A 19,645-nucleotide genomic window follows, 5' to 3' on the forward strand; every position below is an offset into this window, starting at 1 on the left:
CTGTCACAAGTTTTTCAAAAGTAAGATCTTAAGTGGCTTTAACATTAAAATGTATTTCATTGCAATAAAACAATGACAATACATGTGTTTAATAAAACACAGTATTATTTGTTGTATCTTAATGATGACTTTTCCAATACAAATTTTTTTTGCTTAAATCCCACCTTAGGGTGTGCTATAAAAACTGAGCTATCCGCACACAGTAAACAGAAAGCCATTAATTGGGCCCACACATCTCACTTTTGGTGTTCCTGAAATAAATTCAATGAAAAAGGAAATTTTGCCCAAGGTATATTTTATCTGTTCCTGGTCGTATTTAAACACATCATGTTTAAAACACACAGTACACACCAACACAAGAGTGAATATCAACAATAATTAATAAAACTAAATGGATGAAGTAAAACAGGGGCTTTTTTTTTCAGAACAATTCACTATTACACTGACGAGACAACATGACAAACTAAGCATGATAATTACTGCGTACAAATATAAAAAAATGAACTATTTCAGATATTTTCCAAATACAGCAATGTATCATGTACAAGTTATGTTAAGAAAGATTTCAAAGTTTTTGAACTATAAAAGAACTTAAATTACAACATATATTTACATATCAATTCATATCCTGCACCTTCACAATGTTTTCACACAGTTTAATCTAAATTACTGCCATTTTATCACTAGTACATTCTGTGGAGAGAAAGCACATCTCTACATCTGGCCCAAGAAAGCTGCCAACACTTGGGGCACAAATTATGGCAACTTGCAGGAAACTAGTCTCCTCCTCACAATATTATTCTGCTCTTCCAATGAAGCTATATAAATTACAAATATTACAAATATTTACAATTGCAACTTAAACTGTAAAAATTTCGACAAAGCAATGGATACAATTTTTATACAGGTATTAAGTGGTTGAAAATAATTAAAGTAGGGACCAAAAAGATGTACTGGGGAAAACATTCTGTGTTATAACAGACTATGAGATGGCAAAATGCTGGTAAATAAATATGATCACAATAAATAGAATCATATGATGTTACTCTTGGCATCGGTTAAGTGCTGTCTATTTCGTGTGTAGAGCTACAGTATATGGAGTTACACAAACATCAGTGAAAAATTCCTCAAAAAGAACTGGACATTGAACAAATGTGGCATACAAAGAGCTGATCATGTGCATAAACTACAGTTTGTGTGTATGGACTGGTGTCCTGTAATCATTATACCAAAGAAGAATGTGTGTAATGAGGTAAAAAGTCCACTAAACAACACTACAGCTTCATGGGCGTGTTTGTGGGATTGTGTGAGGGCTATACAGACGTAACATTTTACCTGACTAGAAAATTGGTGGGTTTTTTTCCCTTTTAAAAATCATGATGGACAGGAGAAAGTATCTGCATAAATAGAGCCACGAAAAACAGTCTAAACAAAAGAAAACATTAGGTTCAGTTAATTTATAATGCTGGTTATTCTAGCTAGTTTAATCAATGTCCACCTGTCCTTTTGAAATGCAAGTCACAATTTCCCATTGCCACTATCAAATGTGATCATCAAGATTTATCTACGACATTAAGTGTGCATCCAGCACATTACAGTGAGTTGTTTAAAACCACAGATGCGCCTGTGAAAATACCTTTATGCAGATATTGATAAGTGGAATGAGTTGGGATTTAGCTGGGCAGAGCAAACGGTGTAGGACAAGATGTAGTGAGGTTCAATAACAGGTGAAAACAGTAAACAAATTTATCTAGAGTACAAAATATAGATCACTATCTCTATGTCCTTCAGACCTACTTTCACAAAAGCCATTTTCTTCCTTCCCACTTAAAAGTCTTCAGCCACATTTCCAACATCTCTCACAAGAGAAGTTTGCCGTTGCGGTGTATTTTCAGAATTTTTCCAAGTCTCTGTTTTGCAGTTGCAAGTCCTTTCTTTGGACGTTTCCCTATATTAAAGCAAGAGGGGAAAATGCATTAGAAATTTGCCATCACTGAGATGTGAAATTATGCTGTTATTGCTTTAGGTTTAGGCTTACCTTGACCAACAACTGTTGTGCCTTGGCTGGCTAATCCTGCAGGGGATGCACCAGAGTGAGAGCTGCTGTTCTGCGGAGACAGTGAAGGTCGGCGTGAAGTGAGGAATACACCTGGGGCCATGGCTCCGCTGCCTCTAGGGCCTCCTGGGCCAAAAGGTCCTGGTCCTGCTGTGTATTCATGGTCCAACAGACTAGCAGAGTAGTAGTCCATCCTTCTGTCTGGGCTGAAGTCTGCTGCAGACTCTGCAGCAGGTGGTGGTGAGGGTGGAGCTGGCTCAGTCTGAACAGGGGGAGGAGTGACGACAGGAGCAGGAGGACGCTGCTTTTTGGTGTACTTCCTTTTCGCAGGCTTTTGCTGCTCCTGAAACATTACCAAAAGAAAAAACAGATGATCTTTTACTCACTGGGCACACACTTCAAACACCAATGGCCTTTGTTTCCCAACTCACTTGTTGTGCCAGCTTGGCAGCAGCTGCTGCAAGACCAGTTTCTACAGATGCGACTCTAGCCCCTTCCCTGGCTGGCCGCTCCTGTTTGGGAAGGGTGGGCATCACCCTGGCTATAAATGAAAATAAATGATCAAGAGACCAACCATCAGAGAGCTAAAAAGCAAATGTGAACCATCTTATTGCTATTTTTAAGCCAGCTACCTTTTGGGCTCCAAGGTGTGTCATCCCAGTTTTTCTTCCGCTTCATCTTAGCCTTGTTAGCATGGTCCTCCTCATCAGACTCCAAGGACGGGTAAACTTAAACAAGGATTGATTTGCACAATTAAACATAGGCTTGATCAATAAAAGCTTTAAACTTTATTGCTTGGACTAGTCTTGATTTGTACAGCAGCAGGTGTTAGTTGTTGAGTGTACTGCTCACCATAGTCTGAATCTTTAAAACAGGTTCCCAGAGTCTCTTGCTCATCTGGACTCTCCTCATCACTTAGGTGACGGGCTGGCCTTTTAATTGGCCGTTTTCCAGGCCGCTGGATGACAGGTTTCTTCTCAGGATTTGCTGTCTTTTTGACCCCTCCAGTCACCCATACAGCCCTGCCACCTTTATCCTTGACCTTCCCTAAACCCTGTGTCAGGCCACCAGAAATAGATAAGGGAGATGATGAGGAGGAAGACGAGGAGGAGGAAGGAGGGTTGGCCATGGACAGCATACCCTGAATAGCGTCACGGGTGCTGGGAGAGGCTGGGGCTTCCTCACTGAGAGAAGGAGAGAGTTGAGCAATCACTCATCATCAAATATGTGAAATATGCAAGTTTCAAAGGTTACTGGATTCTTGCAGCAACACAATGAGATTTTTTTTCCCCACTTGTGTTCTAAACGATTCATCTAGTCACAAGAATCCAAAGATCAGGAGGTGTATTTCAAATACACTACTTCAAACATTATAAAACTCAAATCAAATTGACCTATTTAAATAAACGTATTATAAATTACCATCACAGACATCCTGAATTTGAGTGTTAAATAATACAAATAATAAATGAATCACTAGTGATCAAGGAGAGCTAACCTGAGTGCTGCAGAGTCCAAGCCTGCCACTTGCTTGCTGGCCTTCAGTAAGTCCAGAATGCCCCCCGCGCCACCCTTCACTCCGTGGGCGGCTAGTGCCTCTTCATCTGTGGTGTAATCCTCCTGAAGCCACATGCACAGACATGCTATTGTTACTATTGAACCAGTGCTGGAATAATAAATCCGTTCTTATCTTGCGGATAATGCATGGCACATGTAACAGTAAAAGAACTGTCTTACAAATCACAAGTAGTCTATTCCATTGGACAGAGGACAGAGTGTATGTGCCACAAGGAGCAACTTCATTAACAGTGTATCTGTTTCAGTGAATGAGCAATTATCAAAAAATAACAAATTATTGTCAGATACACTCGCATTTACAAAATACAAATCTAGAACTGGTGACCTCATCAGCGATTCATTATTTAAATAGTACGATAAATATGTAGATTGTGATATGCAGTGAACCAGCTTGATCGAACTGAAAACAGAAAATTGTCTTGTAAAACAACAAATGTAATGTGTGTTTGGGGGCAACTACCATGTAACAAAAATAATTTGTGATGAGCTGTGGCCAGCGCAATGCTAAACTTGGAAGTATAGAAATATAATTTATCACTTTTGGGGCTGACTTATATCGGCTACTAAAGCATAAAGACGACATTCAGAATTGGTCCCAGAAATTCTGATTGTTGTGTCAATAATAATCTTACCTCAATGTCAAAGTCTACCTCTCCTGGCTCCCTGATGCGATTGGGGTCAGAGCACGGTTTGGCTCTGGGCAGCTTCCTAGGAAGACCTGATGGCACATTTTAACATAGTTAGGTTACAACAACAAGGTGACATTTGAAACTATACTACTAAATTATATTAGGTATTAACAGTCCAAGCATTCAAACATCTACACTGATTTTTCAGACTTAACTGGCAGATAAAGGAATTAAAGCAATGTGTGTGTATACAAGAGCTATAAAATTCATAATACTGAATTCTCACCGCTTAGTTTCTTTTTCTTGCTTGGTCCTGCAGGTTTGCGTCGTGGAGGAGGGGTCTCGTCAATCTGCAGCTCATCCTCAGACTCCAGGTCAGACAGACTGGATCCCTCCATGGCAAGATGTTTGTACTTTCCAGCACTTCCTGCACCATTACTGCTGCCATCCTTTTTACTAAAGCCAGAGGATCAACAGGTAAGAACCCAAACATTTGAAAGTCACATACAATCACAAAACTTATAGGAACAGCTGCAAAGCATACCCTTGAATTTTTCCATTGGTCAGCACAAGTTTCAGTTTGCTTTTATTCAACTTCCCTTCAAACTCCTCTAAAGGCAACTCCAACTGGAAAGACAGATAGGAGTTGAAAGCAAACATGAGGATTAAAAGTTTAGTAAAATTAAACATGTGAAGTAAACATAACCACTGTCTTCACCATCGTCTGCAAACATCATACCTTGTTCTTGTTTTTGGATTTGCCAGGTTGAAATTTCTTGAGTGTATGTTTGGTGTGGATCTCAATGAGGTCTAGTTCTCCTGCTTCTGCCTTAAGGAGCCCCTTTTGATTCTTCTTCTTGGGTCCTGGAGATCCAAGACCCCCTATCCCCTCTTTAGGCTTGGGTCCTTTCTTTTTTCCAGGGGGACGTCCTGAATTCTGAGAGGTGGTAAGGGGAGCTTTAGAGAGTGGTGAACCAGGAAACTGGGGTCCAGTGCGGCCAATGTTTTGCTGGAAGATATCCTATCAAAGGAGAACAGTACTGTTTAGTCAGTAAAACCAATTAAGTTATATTGATATTTTAATAATCACACATTTTAAAAATTAAAACAAAGCTAAAAACATGCACAAACTTTCAGCGATTCTATTATTTACCTCAACCAGACGAATCTCCTTGGCCAGGTCCTTCACTAAAGTCTGAGTATTGATGGTTTCAGGAATTTCCACTTCATGCTCTGCTAAAGCCTGAGTGGAGGGAGATAACTATTAGATAACTCATTCCACACAATTTTTGCAGTTAAAGTTACAATTGCATAAAAGCCATATTTAATTTAACATTGTCTTGTTTATATTCAAAATGTAAGGGAATAGTTTGGCATTTTAAGAAACCCGCTTTCTCGTGGAGAGCTACTTCTTCTTTTGCCATCTCCCATCTCTCCCCTGTCCCATCAAATCTAATTTTTAAATTGCATATGAGCGAATGCATGGATATTTAGTGGAGGAGGAGCGCTGGTGGGCGTCCGTCCTAGTGGAGTGGTGATGCACAGAATGGATGGGCAGGGTCATAGAAATTATCATTCTGATTAATAGCAGGAGGGTAAAATAATACAACTTTAATAAGGAAAATAAAAATGTTAAATGTTGCGATCCCCCAGCAGCAGAAACGTTAAGTGCATCTCTCAATTAAGAGAGGCAATGAGTGCATTTAAACATGAGGCATGTTTAACTTCATTGATTATTTAAATCTCCCGACACACCACCAGGATTGGCAGGATCTAAAGTTAGTAAATGTTCTGTGTTCTTTGACACATCCAAACACACACACAATGAAATTGTTTGGAGTAACTCAGTCGTCCTCCTGATAAATCTTCTTCTGGAGTATTTCCTCCGTCCTGCCAAGTTTATCACTACAGCTTTGAGTTTGCTACTTAAATGTGCCACGCTATCTTCTGCAGTGACATTACTACATGCATGGGAAAAAAATTACTGAAAAATGTCTCTCGAATCATTTCAGTAGTGTACGCACATAAACCCGCCAATGAAGGTGCATCCGACTGTCTGAATATTGCACCCTTTAGATAGTAGGAAAATACTGCATCACTGTCTTTAGGCCAGGCTTCTGTTGGTCTTTGGTGCAGTTGGCTTCTGCTGCCTCAAGATAGCAATTCACCAACAATGCACCTGACCACACCTCATTTAAGACCTACACATTCTTTTAATGTTGCAATTTATGATGGTCTTTTGAGATTTTATAATAAAAACAAACCTGTGCATTACCCTTTTTTAAATTGTAATACGTTTATTTAATGATTTATATAAAAATATTATTTTATGTAATAAAAATATAATTTTGCACGTCAGTTTCATTTGTTGTAGCTTGTGTCAGGTACATGTCAATGTCAAAACTGGTTATGAAGGGAATTAAAACCAATTAATGACACAAAAATAATATACAAAAAGGTAAATATTAAGTCATTGAATGACATTTTGCCAACCTCTTTACGGGTCCAGCCACGGAAAGCATTGTTCAGAGCCTTAGCTCCATGAACCAGGTAAGTTGCAGGGTGTCTGCGGTTTTCCCTCAAACCTGGGAGACAGAACAGCACAAAGTTAACAATATCACAAGAACAAACAATAAACATAGGCCACTCAAGCTCATAGGTTCACAAAAATACATACGAACATTATGAAATTCATTGAACTCACCTCTGAATGTATCCAGAAGGTGCTTTCCAACATACCAGCACACAGTCTCAAAGTTGGGAAATCTGAACAGGTCTGCTGTGCTTAATCTCTTCTCTATTTCATACGCTCTAAAATGATAACACAGCACAGGCAAATTCAGACATAAATGGTTATAGCCGCAAACTTGCAGATTACCTCTTCAGAGCTGTGACCGAAAATTGATAGAAATCACCATTTTTGACCAAAAATAGGAACGAAATAGGGTGGACTACAATATTCAGGGACTTAAAGGTCCATTAGCATATCCAAGTTCACGTTTCAACCGTGTCTGAGGAGTCATGAAGATTCAGCAAATTATAATAGAGTCAGAATAATGACTTGGAGGACAGTGGGTGATAAAACCAGAAAGGCAACCAAAGCAGCAAGGATCTGCCACATGTTTTTTTCCTGGTTAATACTGGAAACAATTAGCAAGTAAAATCAAGTTTCAATTGGTATCAACTAGTATGGAAATAGTCCTGAGGATACTAACCGCAGCTGCATGTCAATGTTGAGACTATGCAAGAAGTTTCCTCCAAAGGCCAGACAGTCCACTGGAGTCAGCACAGCATGAATCCACCCTGGAAGACGAACATTATAGTACTTTATTCAGACTTATAACAACTCTACTAAACACATTTTGTGACAAACAAAACAAATAGCTTACCTGTTGGTATGAACAAGGTGTTTCCTTGTTTGACAGAGCACTTGTAGCACATGTCAACCTGGTCTCCAAAGAACATCTCATTCTGGTTAGATGAAGAACTCCACCGCTCAAAAAGTGCCAAGTTGGCTGGGGTGGGGGAAATTAGGTAGAAGATTTTCTCGCCCTGAAAAGACATAGCGAGGCAAGCTCTTAGAATAATACCAATTCATTTTTAAAAAGGAAAATGTGTTCTGCAGTCAGTGTTACTAAAATAATATGATTTCATTTTTCCTCTCACCCTCAGGACATGGTACCATACTGAGGTGCCTCCAAAGTCAATGTGGAAGTCTGTGTAGCTGTCCTTCACTCCCATTAGGCAGTACTTCTGCACATTGGGGCGTTCAAACACTGATTCTTCAGGCCAGAGGTTTTCCACCCATGACAGTTTCCTTACAATCTTCGGAGTCTCCACCAAGTTTGACAGCCTGAAATAAGACCAACACTTGTCTTTAGTCTTTAAAATATCACATCAGTAACAACACAACTTCAGTTACAGAATAAAGTTCTCATTTCTTTCTTTTTTATTTTTTTAGTCCAACTAAATTTGACGGCGACGTAACATTAAACTCAACTAACCAGACACTGCAGTATAACGATGAACTGAACGTAAAGTGAATACGTTTGTGTACCTGGTCTCAGAGAACTCCAGGCTTATGACATTGAGCACTCTATCTCTGTTGGGGCTGTTGTAGTATTCAACAAAGTCTCCCAACCGCATCTTCAGGTCACATTGGCGAGACACATCAATCACATCAATCTCTTTGTCTGCACCTACATTTAGAACAAAATTAACACATTTGAGAAAAGTGTAGATGACTTAGTTACCATATCCAACACATAAAAAGTAAGCACGTTTTATTTTAGTATTAAATGTGTCAAAACTTTACCGATGTAGTGCTCCACATCGCTGACGCCAAATGATGCTGGAGGAAGGGTCATTCCAAGGCCATCCCGCCTCAGCACCATGACAGGAACGCTGAATGAATGCTCTTCTAGAAACTCAACTGTCAGCTGGGCGCCAGATGGCTTTAGCAAGACTTCATCCGCACTGTCATAGTAACACAAACAGATACATACACAAGTTTTGATTATGACCACAGAGAGAAAATGTTCAAAAAAGAGTGCTTTACAATTATGTTACAATAAGGCATAGGTTCTCCAACCAGTCTAAGACCAGAAGCTCTGGAGTAACTTCTGTACTAGAGCAACACTAGTACACAAAAATATAGCAATAACAACGTGATAAAAAGTATCTTACTGTATGTTCACACCTTATTTTTAGTTGTTGAATCAACATGTGATGTGCACTACAACCAGTCTGACATTTAATGCAAATCATGGTTTTGTCATTAAACTTGTGAATAGCAAACTTTAGCCTTTACAGGACACTGGAAGAGACTTACTTTGGGAAGGTGCGGCTCCGTAGCTCCCTAACAAACTGTGGGCTTCCTGTCTTAACAGGCCGACTTGGATCTCTTGCTCCACTAGCACCGTAATCTGTCTGTTTATTGCCTCCACGGCGTTTGCGCACTGGGACAGATGAGAGACATAGAGGGAGATGAATATCTGCATTTTTATGTAAAGTAAACCAACTGGATCATAACTTAACGTAACTTACTGACAGACGGCCCATGGGTGACCTGACAGTTGGGGCAGTGATACAGGTCAATTTCAGCTGCTTTGTCCTCCTCTACTCCCACACAGCTACATTGAAAAAGATCATGTATCAGACAAGGAATGCGCAGATCAGATAGCTTAATTGAGATAAGTCAAATACAGCCAAAAGAATCATGCAACTAATAAAAACAGATATAATAAGCACATCATAAATCATACAACATACCATTTGAATATAATTGCAACAGCACAGTTTTAAATCTGAAATCTTACCTTCCATGGAACCAGTCTTGACAAATGTCACACTCGATCATGAAGCGTGTCACATCATATGGCAGGCGACACAAGCAGTACACTGGCACTGATGCCATATTGTGTGTGTGTGGGGGGGACTAATTTTCAATGTCAAAATCTAGTTTAAATGGGAAGGACTATTTAACAAACTGCTTTATTAACTATGTAGTACTGGTAATGATATCACTGTAACTGAGGTTAGATGCAAGTCTGTCACTTCACTTCCAGATTCTTGTTACTGGTACATGCACACCGGGATTCCCTTGGAAGCCTGCTGAGATATAGGAAAGAAAGAAAAACGTGTTAATAACTTACTGTGAGACATGACAATAATGCAACAGCATGGCAAGCTCTTTAATTCACACAGTAAAGCACTAACACTAAAACCTACTCCTGCCAGAATATACAGTAGTACACATACACAGATGTGTATACATGCATACAATTAACATCAACTATTCACACCATATACACATTTCCTATATTTACTTTGTATTTCTTTGCACTACTTGTACTGTTTACAACACACAGAAAGGCTGACTTGCATACAGACTTATTGTGTATAGTTTAACGGTGCCGGCCATGGTTATTAATAGTAATGTAATAATAGTAAATAACTGAGTATTGTTGTCCTAAAATGCCAACTAGCAGGATCACGAAACTATTCGTTTCGGTGGCTTAACAAATACCTTAAATAGTATCAAACCATGTCATTCTCTTCATATACATAATTGGAGAAACAAGAGTGATCTTATATCATTCAGAGATTTTGATTAAAAAATATTTTGTTCTGCTTACCAGTTGGTAACATTAGCTAACTAACAGGTCGTAACGTTAGCTCGCTGTTTGTAAACACGCTATGCTCAGTGAATGTTGTATTGCTATCAAAACACTAACGTGTTTTGCACGTAAGCTAACTTTAGCTATGTTAGCCACCAATGCTAACCTAAGCATTTACTTTAACTTAGACAAGAAAACAGTTAGTGCAATCAATTTAACGTTTAAACTTGAAAGAAACGCTACATGCACTCAATACAACTGAATAGTTTGAGCCAAACAAAAGAAGCGTCGTTTGCAAGCCAAATTGATATTCAGCGCTAGCAACTTACCGACATCTAGCTGCGGCAGGCCACGCATTCAAAAGCCGTTGTAATCCCCACGCAAGGCCGGGGTTAGCTGCGGCCTTATTATGCAACGTAAATTATTAGCAGTTTGCTTTACCACATATTTATGTATCAACTCCGTAATGCCCAAATATAGGGGCCAGGTCCAAAAATTCACTAGCCCAGAAAGCTAAAACCTGAAGCGACCTAGACGACCATAATAACTACAAATAACGGCATCTTGAACTACATCAACGCCATTTCAAAGGCAGTAGCGTCAGACCGTTGTTTGTCGCTATCTGCTGTTGAAAGAACAATAAAGTTGCGGACAGTCAAATGTTGAGTTGCGTTCAGGAAAACAACGTTGCCAAACGTTACAGTAGCCTGCAAACTTCTTGTATTTGTAAATATATCGCTAGATCAATAAAAGTCAGAAAAAGTCTAGAAACACATAAATGAACACATATTTTACCAACTTTTATTTTTGACACATAAATTTATCTTCATTCATCAAAAACTATTTTTTGTCTTTGTTCACAGTATAAAAACTTTGAAGATGTCAATGAAGATCCTATGATTCGTCCTCTAGTTATGATTTATAAGAAGGTCCAATGCAATACTTTATGTGCAATGTGATCCATGCAAACACCCAACAAACCCACAGCTTTTCTTATGTCAAATATTATTTCACATCATAGTTGTGATATATTTTTGGTAATGTTCAACAACGTGCACACTGAAATGTAAAGATTTGTCTTCACCTTTATTTTACAATTGGAAGGAAGATTAAGCTACACCTCAAAATATATTAAATCTCAAAAAATAACTTAACATAATCTTCACAGATTACACATCTATTTATTAACATATGAATAATTTAATAGAATATTTTATTTATGAATCAATTAACTTATTTCCAATCAGTCAGCTTTGCTCCTCCTGTGTTTTTGCTTATTAGTTATTTTTATCACATTTTGAGATTGAGATTTTGAAATGAATTATTCCATTCAGTTTAGTTCAATGTGATAATCAGTTTGCAGCTTGTTTGATATTTTTAATTGATTAAATTTGAAATATCATCAACTTATTTGAATAATTATACAATTATCATTTCATAGTATTCAGTACTCATGCAGTGCACACTTTATAAATTCTGCTTATAACTGCATTGGTTAGAGTTATTTTGTGTTAGTGTGATTGCTGGGCAATAGCTTAGCCTTTACCAAAAGCAGAGGCAGACTTTATGTTGATTGTAATGGATCGCTATCTAAAAGTTCAAATATCTGCAAATTGATTTTAAATTTGTACTGCAGAAATCAAGTGTTTCCTGTAATATAATAAAATGTATGTAAGTATGTTTTCAAAAATGGTTGGCAGAAGTGTATACTCCATTTAAATTACATGTACTGTAAGTGATGTAACAACCAAGTCACACTTCTGGCCTTCGCACTTGGTTTGGTGATAAAGTCTCCACAATAAATCATTGTGGTGTGAGGGAGCAAAATTATGGCATGTAAAAACATCCACACTATGTTTGATGTTTAACATCATTTATTTTGATTAGTTACAAAACATAAATAAAATCAACAGTTGAATTAGTTACAATTTACAGAGGCTAAATCACCAGCAACGTACTTTATTTTTTGAGGTTTCTCTGCCCAAATGTCCTTTTATCATTGGTTCTCATTAATGCCATTTTGGGACTCCCCACATTTTTGTTGTATTAATTTTAAAGTTTATTAAATCTAAACTAAGGCCTAGCAGGGAGGCTTATGTCGCATGTATCTAACAGTTTGTCATGGTTCAAAACTGACATAAGATGTCAAAAATGAGCAAATTCTCTAAATATAATCTTAAATGACCCTGGCCTGTCAGGACTCATAGAGATATATGAAGGCAGGGGAGTCCCACGTAAACAGGGATGAAAACCAGCATTTTCTAGTTTCAAATAACCTCAGATTTATAATGAGAACACAATTTTACAATTTGTACAACCCCATTTCAAAATACAAAAATAATCTTTATCTTTTAGATAACATTTTGGTAACACTTCAAGGACAAAGCCAGCTCCACATCATGGATAATGATCATTAAGCTGTAGCTCGCAGTCAACATGTTAGTATCAGACATGACAGCACAGTATCTCACCTTCACTAATAAAGACCTACATCTCTGTGACAATGTGGGTTTTCTTGAAAAGCAACAAATACAGAAAATCGTGTTATATTCTAGATTATGCAATTGTGGATTCTGAACAACCATACCCTTTAGCACAAAGTATTCCTCCTTCACAATTTATGTTTTAAATGTCTTTGACTCACATTTAGCAGTCTTAAACAACCGGCACAATCTCCTGTTTTCAGTGGCACACAATCTCTATCATTAATAAAACAGAAATGCTGCTTTGACTACAGGCTACTTATTATGCCAAAAAATTTATTAACGCCTGACCATTGATACTCAAATATGTGTATGGCTAAGTGTACTGATAACCCAATAAAATGTGCCGTAATATATCAGCTGCTGATATATTACTTTGTGTATCTCTGCATCTAAACATGAAGTGAGTTTAGGAATTGAGGAATGGAGCATTTTTGACTAGAGTAAACCTTTTGCAATGTGCGTGAAGCACAATTATGGCCCAGAGTTCAGTTTCTGACAGATGCATTCACACTGACAGCCTATGGTCAAAGACTAGATTTCACTAAAGAAATAAGTCTGTTTGTCTAAGTTGACAAACAGGCAAGTGACATCAAGCTGACAGCCGGTATATGGTCTAACCTCTCACTTTTTTTGTTTTTGAGGAAACAAACCCAAAACATAGGCAGAGTAAACATTTTAAACAGTTGGGTACAGTGACATCTGAGAGGCCGCTTTGAATGAAAGAAAACAGGGATGCTATTTTTAATGCAATATACCATGGGACTATCACAAAGCTTTGTCACACAGAAAAACACTCACACACCCACAAAAATGCAGTAATTTTAAAAGGCAATATGGGAACAACCCATATGGTCTCCCCAGTCTATAGTAACTTGGCAGTTTTTTTCTTTTTAATGTTCCTCCTCAGCATGACACAGTGATAGACTTTGATATGCGGAACTCAAACTGAAAGCAAAAATGTCAAATGTGAAAGCATATCATACTGAAAACGAATTTACTTGTGACTGTGATCTCAGTAGGCTGCAAATAGTAAATGTCTGATTCATGAATATACAGCAAGTGCAAGCAGTTTGCACTCAGGCAAGTCAAGTTAGTCATAAGGTCATGCAGTCTTGGGCTGAGCACTGAACATAGATGGCGTTTTTCAATTTGCCATCACATTATGAATTTATCTGAATTTATCATCACATCTCTCATAGTAATTCAGGCTGTTTCTATGTTACAGCTGCTAAACATAAAATAATACAAATGAAGCACATGCTGTATTGGTGCACTTCACTGTAACAGTAGTATGTTTGGTCGCATTTTGGTAATGATGATAGCCAGATAACTTTGCCGTGCTCTACTGTGTAACATGCTGTTGTTTGATTTTTGTTTGATTGCCCATTGAAACACCTTGTGCTGTAGGCCTACAGTTTTAAAAGTTCATGAAAAGATTCTCTATGTTTTCATTAATGTGCTTCTACAAAAATATTTTATGCCTTACAGACAAATCCATACAATACATGCTGATCAATTTAGATGACCATTACTAATTGCACTTTTAAAATTGATAGTCCTTTCACTGTAAGCATTGACAAAATTGAACAAAAGATGTCAACACAACTGTCAAATATTTTGTCCTTCTCGTCTCTGCTTGGGGAGAGTTCAGGTCCAACTGAGTTGGTTGCAAAACAAATACATGAACGTTAATCTGTGTAAAAGGACAAAAGGGATATGTACTCTGATAGTCCATAAACACTCACCCACACTCATAAACGCACACACTCATACATTTAAGAATTTATACATCTCAACACCCAAACATATCATGATTCATAAACCCCAGCTCCTGTGTTCCATGTTTCCCTCTGTCTGTACATACTAGAATCTATCGTCTCTCACATTCACTCCCCATCTCGTCCAGAAGTACACTGGAATCCATATATTCATTGCATTCACAGCTCTCTCATGCATACACAGGACTAACACTCCAAATGGATCCGCTTTACTCTCTGATCCACTTAGGATTTCCATCTCTTGCACCTTCATGTTGACCTCACGCTTCGCCTTGGTTTCATTTCTGTCCCAGAGGAAGAGTAGAGGTGGGGGGTGTTGGGTGAATTTTGGCACTGGAAGGTAGAGCAGCAGTAGAGCAAGAAGAGGAAGAGGTTGAAGAGGATGAGGAACAGGAGCAAAATGTCCCCCCAGTAGCAGCAGTGCTATCCGTGGGTGCAGTGGTGCCGCTGCCGGGTGGCAGAGGCGCAGCCGTGGACACTGGAGATGTGGGCATTTGGGAAGGCAGCAGCGGTTGGCTTTGAGGTGGTGAGTGGGGCAGCTGGGTGATGGGTTGTGTCTGTGGTAGTGACTGGGACTGTGTCGGAGTTTGCATCCGGGGCTGCGGTATCTGCTGGCGGAGCGGGGACTGCTGATAGGTCATCTGCTGGAGGGGGAGAGACTGATGGAGGTGTAAACTTTGCTGCATCTGTGGCACTTGGGCCATATGCGTTTGTGGGGATGGTCCCGGAGATTGCAGGGCGGACAGGCTCCCTCCACCTGTGTAATGGGAAGGGGCTGCCACAGGCAAGCTAGCAGGGGTCGAGGATGCCTGGGGGTTCAGTGGTGCCACTGGAAACCAACTTGGTGAAGCCACCTGTATGGAATATAGTAGTGAGAACTAAGGGAATAGTACAGCACACAGATACAGCATTGAAATAAATGTAATCCATAGAAAATATCTTGAATATTTATGGCACTCAACCCGATGTTATGTCAAGTCCACAAAACATTTCATGGAGCTTCTCAGCAAAAAAGGGTTGCAGCACTCTCCTTAACAAGGAGATGATGTAGATGGGGACTTGTTCTATGAAACAAGTTTAAAAAGAATAAAATGGCTTCATTTAGCTTGTCTGGCATAATCCAAGTCTCCAGAAGCCCTGAGATTTCAAATTGATTTCGAAAGACATTATTTACACCCTTTCATGAGCCGAAATCTTCACTGTAGCAGCATGTGCATGAGCATCGAGGTTTCAAACAGCGCCTTTTCAAATTCAAATCAATTTGAGATCTCAGGGCTTCTGTGATTAAGGGCGCTCTCACTCTAGGCATCTGTACTGTGACCTAGCACATTTGACCCCCAAAGTCTAGTTTGTTGACTAATGTGAGCGCTTCGTACCATGCTCAAGCACGGTACACTTCCTTGGCCCTGGCACAGTTGAGGTGTGCTTCGGTACAGTACGGTTGCTCATGCACAAGCACAAGCACGGGTGCGCAATGTGGACATGAACTGTAATCGTGCATATTATGCATTATCAAGAAATCCAGGAATGTGAGAGGGCTGTCTATGACCAAAACAACACAAAATAAGCCACAAAAAAGTCAGTTAAGTTAGTCATGTTCTCTGTGTTGTTCTCCATTGTGCTGCGACCGTGCTACGACGTGATGACATATGTACAAGAAGTAACTGTGCTCAGGCCGGTTGCGGCCAGAGTAATGTGGGTGCAGGCCAGCCGGGGACTGGGGAGAAGGGACAAACGCGCTTCGGCATGGTATGGAGCAACTGGGTCAAGGGTGAGTGTGCCCTAAGATGGTCGAGCTGTATCAAGCGTGATATGTTTTTTTCTTTGTTTGTTTGATTTTTTATGTTTCATGTTGCTGTGAAGCTCCAGAAATGTTTCGTGGAGTACAAAATTTCACCTGGCTTTCCACTGGCATGAGGCTGAGTAGATAATGACTGAATTTTCATTTTTGGTTGAATTTAACCTTTAATCATCTCACGCTTATCCAAAGCATTTATGATAAAACATCAACAATCCATATATTAAACGTTATATCTTCCTACTTCAGTCTGCTGGCTCCAGCCTCCCAACTCCTGCACCTGCTGAATCTGCTTGATTTGATTGAGTGATGGCTTGGGCGGGGAGGGGCCCACCGTCTCCTTTGTCCAATTATCAACAAGTTTGTGCAGCTCATCTGTGAATGTGCTTTTTCTTAGAGGACTGTGATCTGTGGAAAAAAAAATGAGGGAATACATCATACCACTGATTGTCACTGAATTATGTGTAGCTTTGATATGTCAATGAGAAAGCATACCTCTTTTAGCAGGCAGTGAGGTGTGGTGCTCTGGGTTGCAGTATAGAAGCAGTCTACTCTGTTCACCACCTGAGAAACTACTCGACTGCTGAATCGCTAGATGAGAGATACAAGAAACAGTTACACAGACAGCAAGCAACAGAGAAAAGAGAGTTGAGAGAGAGAGTGTTGATAAAAAGCCTTACCGGAGTGTGTAACTCCATTGTTATCCATGTGAGAGTGAGGCCGTGGCCGGAGCTTGATTTTGGCTGGCCTGGGCCTACGAGGAGAGAGGAGAGGAGGTGCCGTGGGAAGAGGAGGGGTTCGGGACAGGGAGGCAGGCAGACTCTGCCTTTGGTCTTTGAGGGATCGAAGCTGTCTGTATAGTTCCTGCAGCTCTCTGTTCTGCTGGGCCTGAAGGGAAACCACCTCTTTGATGTGCCTGGAGAGCAAGAGATAGAAAACAGAGAGAAGGTGGTGAGAATTCTGAGGCTTAGACATGAACCAAACCAACGTTTCAGTAAGTGCAGTAATGTCACTGCAGCAAATATCATGCCACATTTAGCAGCAAAACTCAAAGTTGTAGTTATAAACTTGACAGGACAGAGGAAATTCTCCAGAGGAAACAGAAATAAGCTTTAAGCTTCTGGAATAAATAGTTATGCAGTCAAGTGGAGTTGTTGATGAGACAGATGATTGTGAAACGGCGGTCCCTCAATAACACGAGTGCCACTGTTTAATAGCAATGCTGCAGGTCCTGGTGCACCTGGCTCTTAAAGGGAATGGGAGATGAGACTCAGATTGGTTTAATTCATTTTATGCCCAAAACACACCTATGACTAATCAAGAGTCTAAATACAACCTCTTTACGCTGTGCACCTTACTCTGCACTGAGATTATGTGTCATTGAACTAACAAAAGGGAGTTGGACATGCCCTAAACACTTGCGCCATGCGCTTTAGACCATACGCGATAGATCGTTTAAATAGGGCCCTAAGAGATAAGATAAGATAATCAAAAAAACTGACTTACTTCTCTCTAAGCTTGTGCAGTTCTTTTCTCAGATCTTCATCTTCAAGCTCGCTCTCATCATCGTCATCGCTGCTGCCCAGGGGTGAGTGGCTGTGCCCATGACCTCGTGGCAGGTGAGCCATTGCTGGGGTCCTCTTACTTTCTTCTTTCTCCCCCTCCTTTGCCCGACATTTCCTTCTCTCCCTCTCTAAATCAGGAGACACTGGGGAGCTGTCAGTCTGTTTGTCTTCTTTCCTAGTCTCAGCCTGCGTTACAGAGAAGCGTCCCACTTTCCTGTGAGTGCTGCTGTGCCCTGATGGAGCCTCCTTTGGGGGAGAGGACTGGGGCACTGGGGTGACCTGATGGCAGAGGAGGTGGAAGACATTAGCTGCAATGAAGTTGAGGCGAATAGGTGACAAAGATAACAATCTGTGATGTTGCTCTTACGTGAAATCGCCCTTTGCGTGAGTGAGGTGGATTCAGGGGTGGCGCCTCTTTCTCCTCTCTAAGTGCCTGACTGCTGGAACGTCCATCTGATAAAGAGACAGGGGTGAAAAACAAAAAGGGAAGACAAGGACCCAAAGACAGGAACACAGAGACACGGCCGTGAAGAGCACATGAATGACGATGTAGACAAATACAACAGTGACAGACACAGAAAAATGTACACAACAGAGAGACATATAGATGCACACAGATAGACACGGGGCACGAACACAAAGGCACAGTGTCAGAAATCACCCACCAATGACACACATCATCAACTTTGTGACTTACATGGCTTGCATGCAGGTCTGTAAAATGTGTAAACATATGTTGAATTCTGTGTCAATTTTCTACATTACAAACAATAAATTGAAGGATAGGTGTAAGTTATTGTGGATGTAAAATTACATGCTGATGAGAAAAATGTAATGGGCGTGTGGGAAGGGGTGGTAAATGCTTGTTTCATTAAAAACACAATTATAGTTAGTCATTAAATAAAATAAAAAACATATTGTGAAATGGCAGTTGAATGTTAACAACAGTGTACCCCCACCCACCCACACATCCACTCTCTCATTCTCACTGACTCACCATATTCCCACTCATATACCAGACAACAAAGCCCAATATCACGTTTGAGAACCACAGTGATATTGTTCAGTGTGTTTGATATTTGGGATCACTACATTAGCAAATTGTGTACATGGATAATCACTGCATAATTTACAACCAACATTTACATATGCAGCCTGATATAGGTGTTACTTACAGATAACGATCCATTATTAGTCACTCGTGTAGAACATAACATAACATGCTCATGCATGTGTAGCAAAAAAAAAAGTTCTGTGCTACTGTCACACAGATTACACATATAAACACAAACGCATGTAAGATGGCTGAAACACTTTAACATATGAAAAGCCTTCCCATGTATAACAGAACCTGACTTTAGCTTGTAGGTCCTGGTAATGTCACAATATATACTAGAAATTATGCAGTAACTCTGTATATTAAGGTCCTTGTAATAAGAGTTAGTTAATAGGTAATAAGGCCCTTATTGGTCCTTATAAGATGCCTATTAACATTAAGACTATATAAGCATTAATAATAATAATAATAATAACAATAATAATAATAATAATAATAATAATAGCACCATTAACATTTTTGTAATTTTAAAAGACATTTATAAACCCCTATAAGAAACTTGTTTATAGTGTATAGACT

General features: G+C 39.6%; 1 protein-coding gene across 1 annotated transcript; it reads right to left on the bottom strand.

Annotated features, from left to right (window-relative positions):
• Positions 1-274: 274 nt before the first annotated feature.
• On the bottom strand, positions 275-10,978 carry phf8 (PHD finger protein 8). The gene is made up of 22 exons (XM_073470141.1): positions 10,712-10,978; positions 9,582-9,876; positions 9,310-9,395; positions 9,095-9,221; positions 8,579-8,739; positions 8,321-8,462; positions 7,930-8,116; positions 7,653-7,815; positions 7,479-7,566; positions 6,968-7,074; positions 6,757-6,848; positions 5,417-5,506; positions 5,003-5,284; positions 4,808-4,890; positions 4,550-4,719; positions 4,267-4,352; positions 3,555-3,676; positions 2,909-3,240; positions 2,689-2,784; positions 2,488-2,597; positions 2,039-2,399; positions 275-1,948 (listed from the first exon to the last, which is right to left on the bottom strand). The coding sequence occupies exons 2-22, from the start codon at positions 9,677-9,679 to the stop codon at positions 1,860-1,862; spliced, it is 3,072 nt and encodes a 1,023-aa protein (XP_073326242.1). The 5' UTR covers positions 9,680-9,876; positions 10,712-10,978; the 3' UTR covers positions 275-1,859.
• Between the last annotated feature and the right edge of the window lie 8,667 nt (positions 10,979-19,645).

The sequence above is a fragment of the Pagrus major genome, chromosome 7 (genome assembly GCF_040436345.1).
Source record: "Pagrus major chromosome 7, Pma_NU_1.0".
NCBI lineage: Eukaryota > Metazoa > Chordata > Actinopteri > Spariformes > Sparidae > Pagrus > Pagrus major.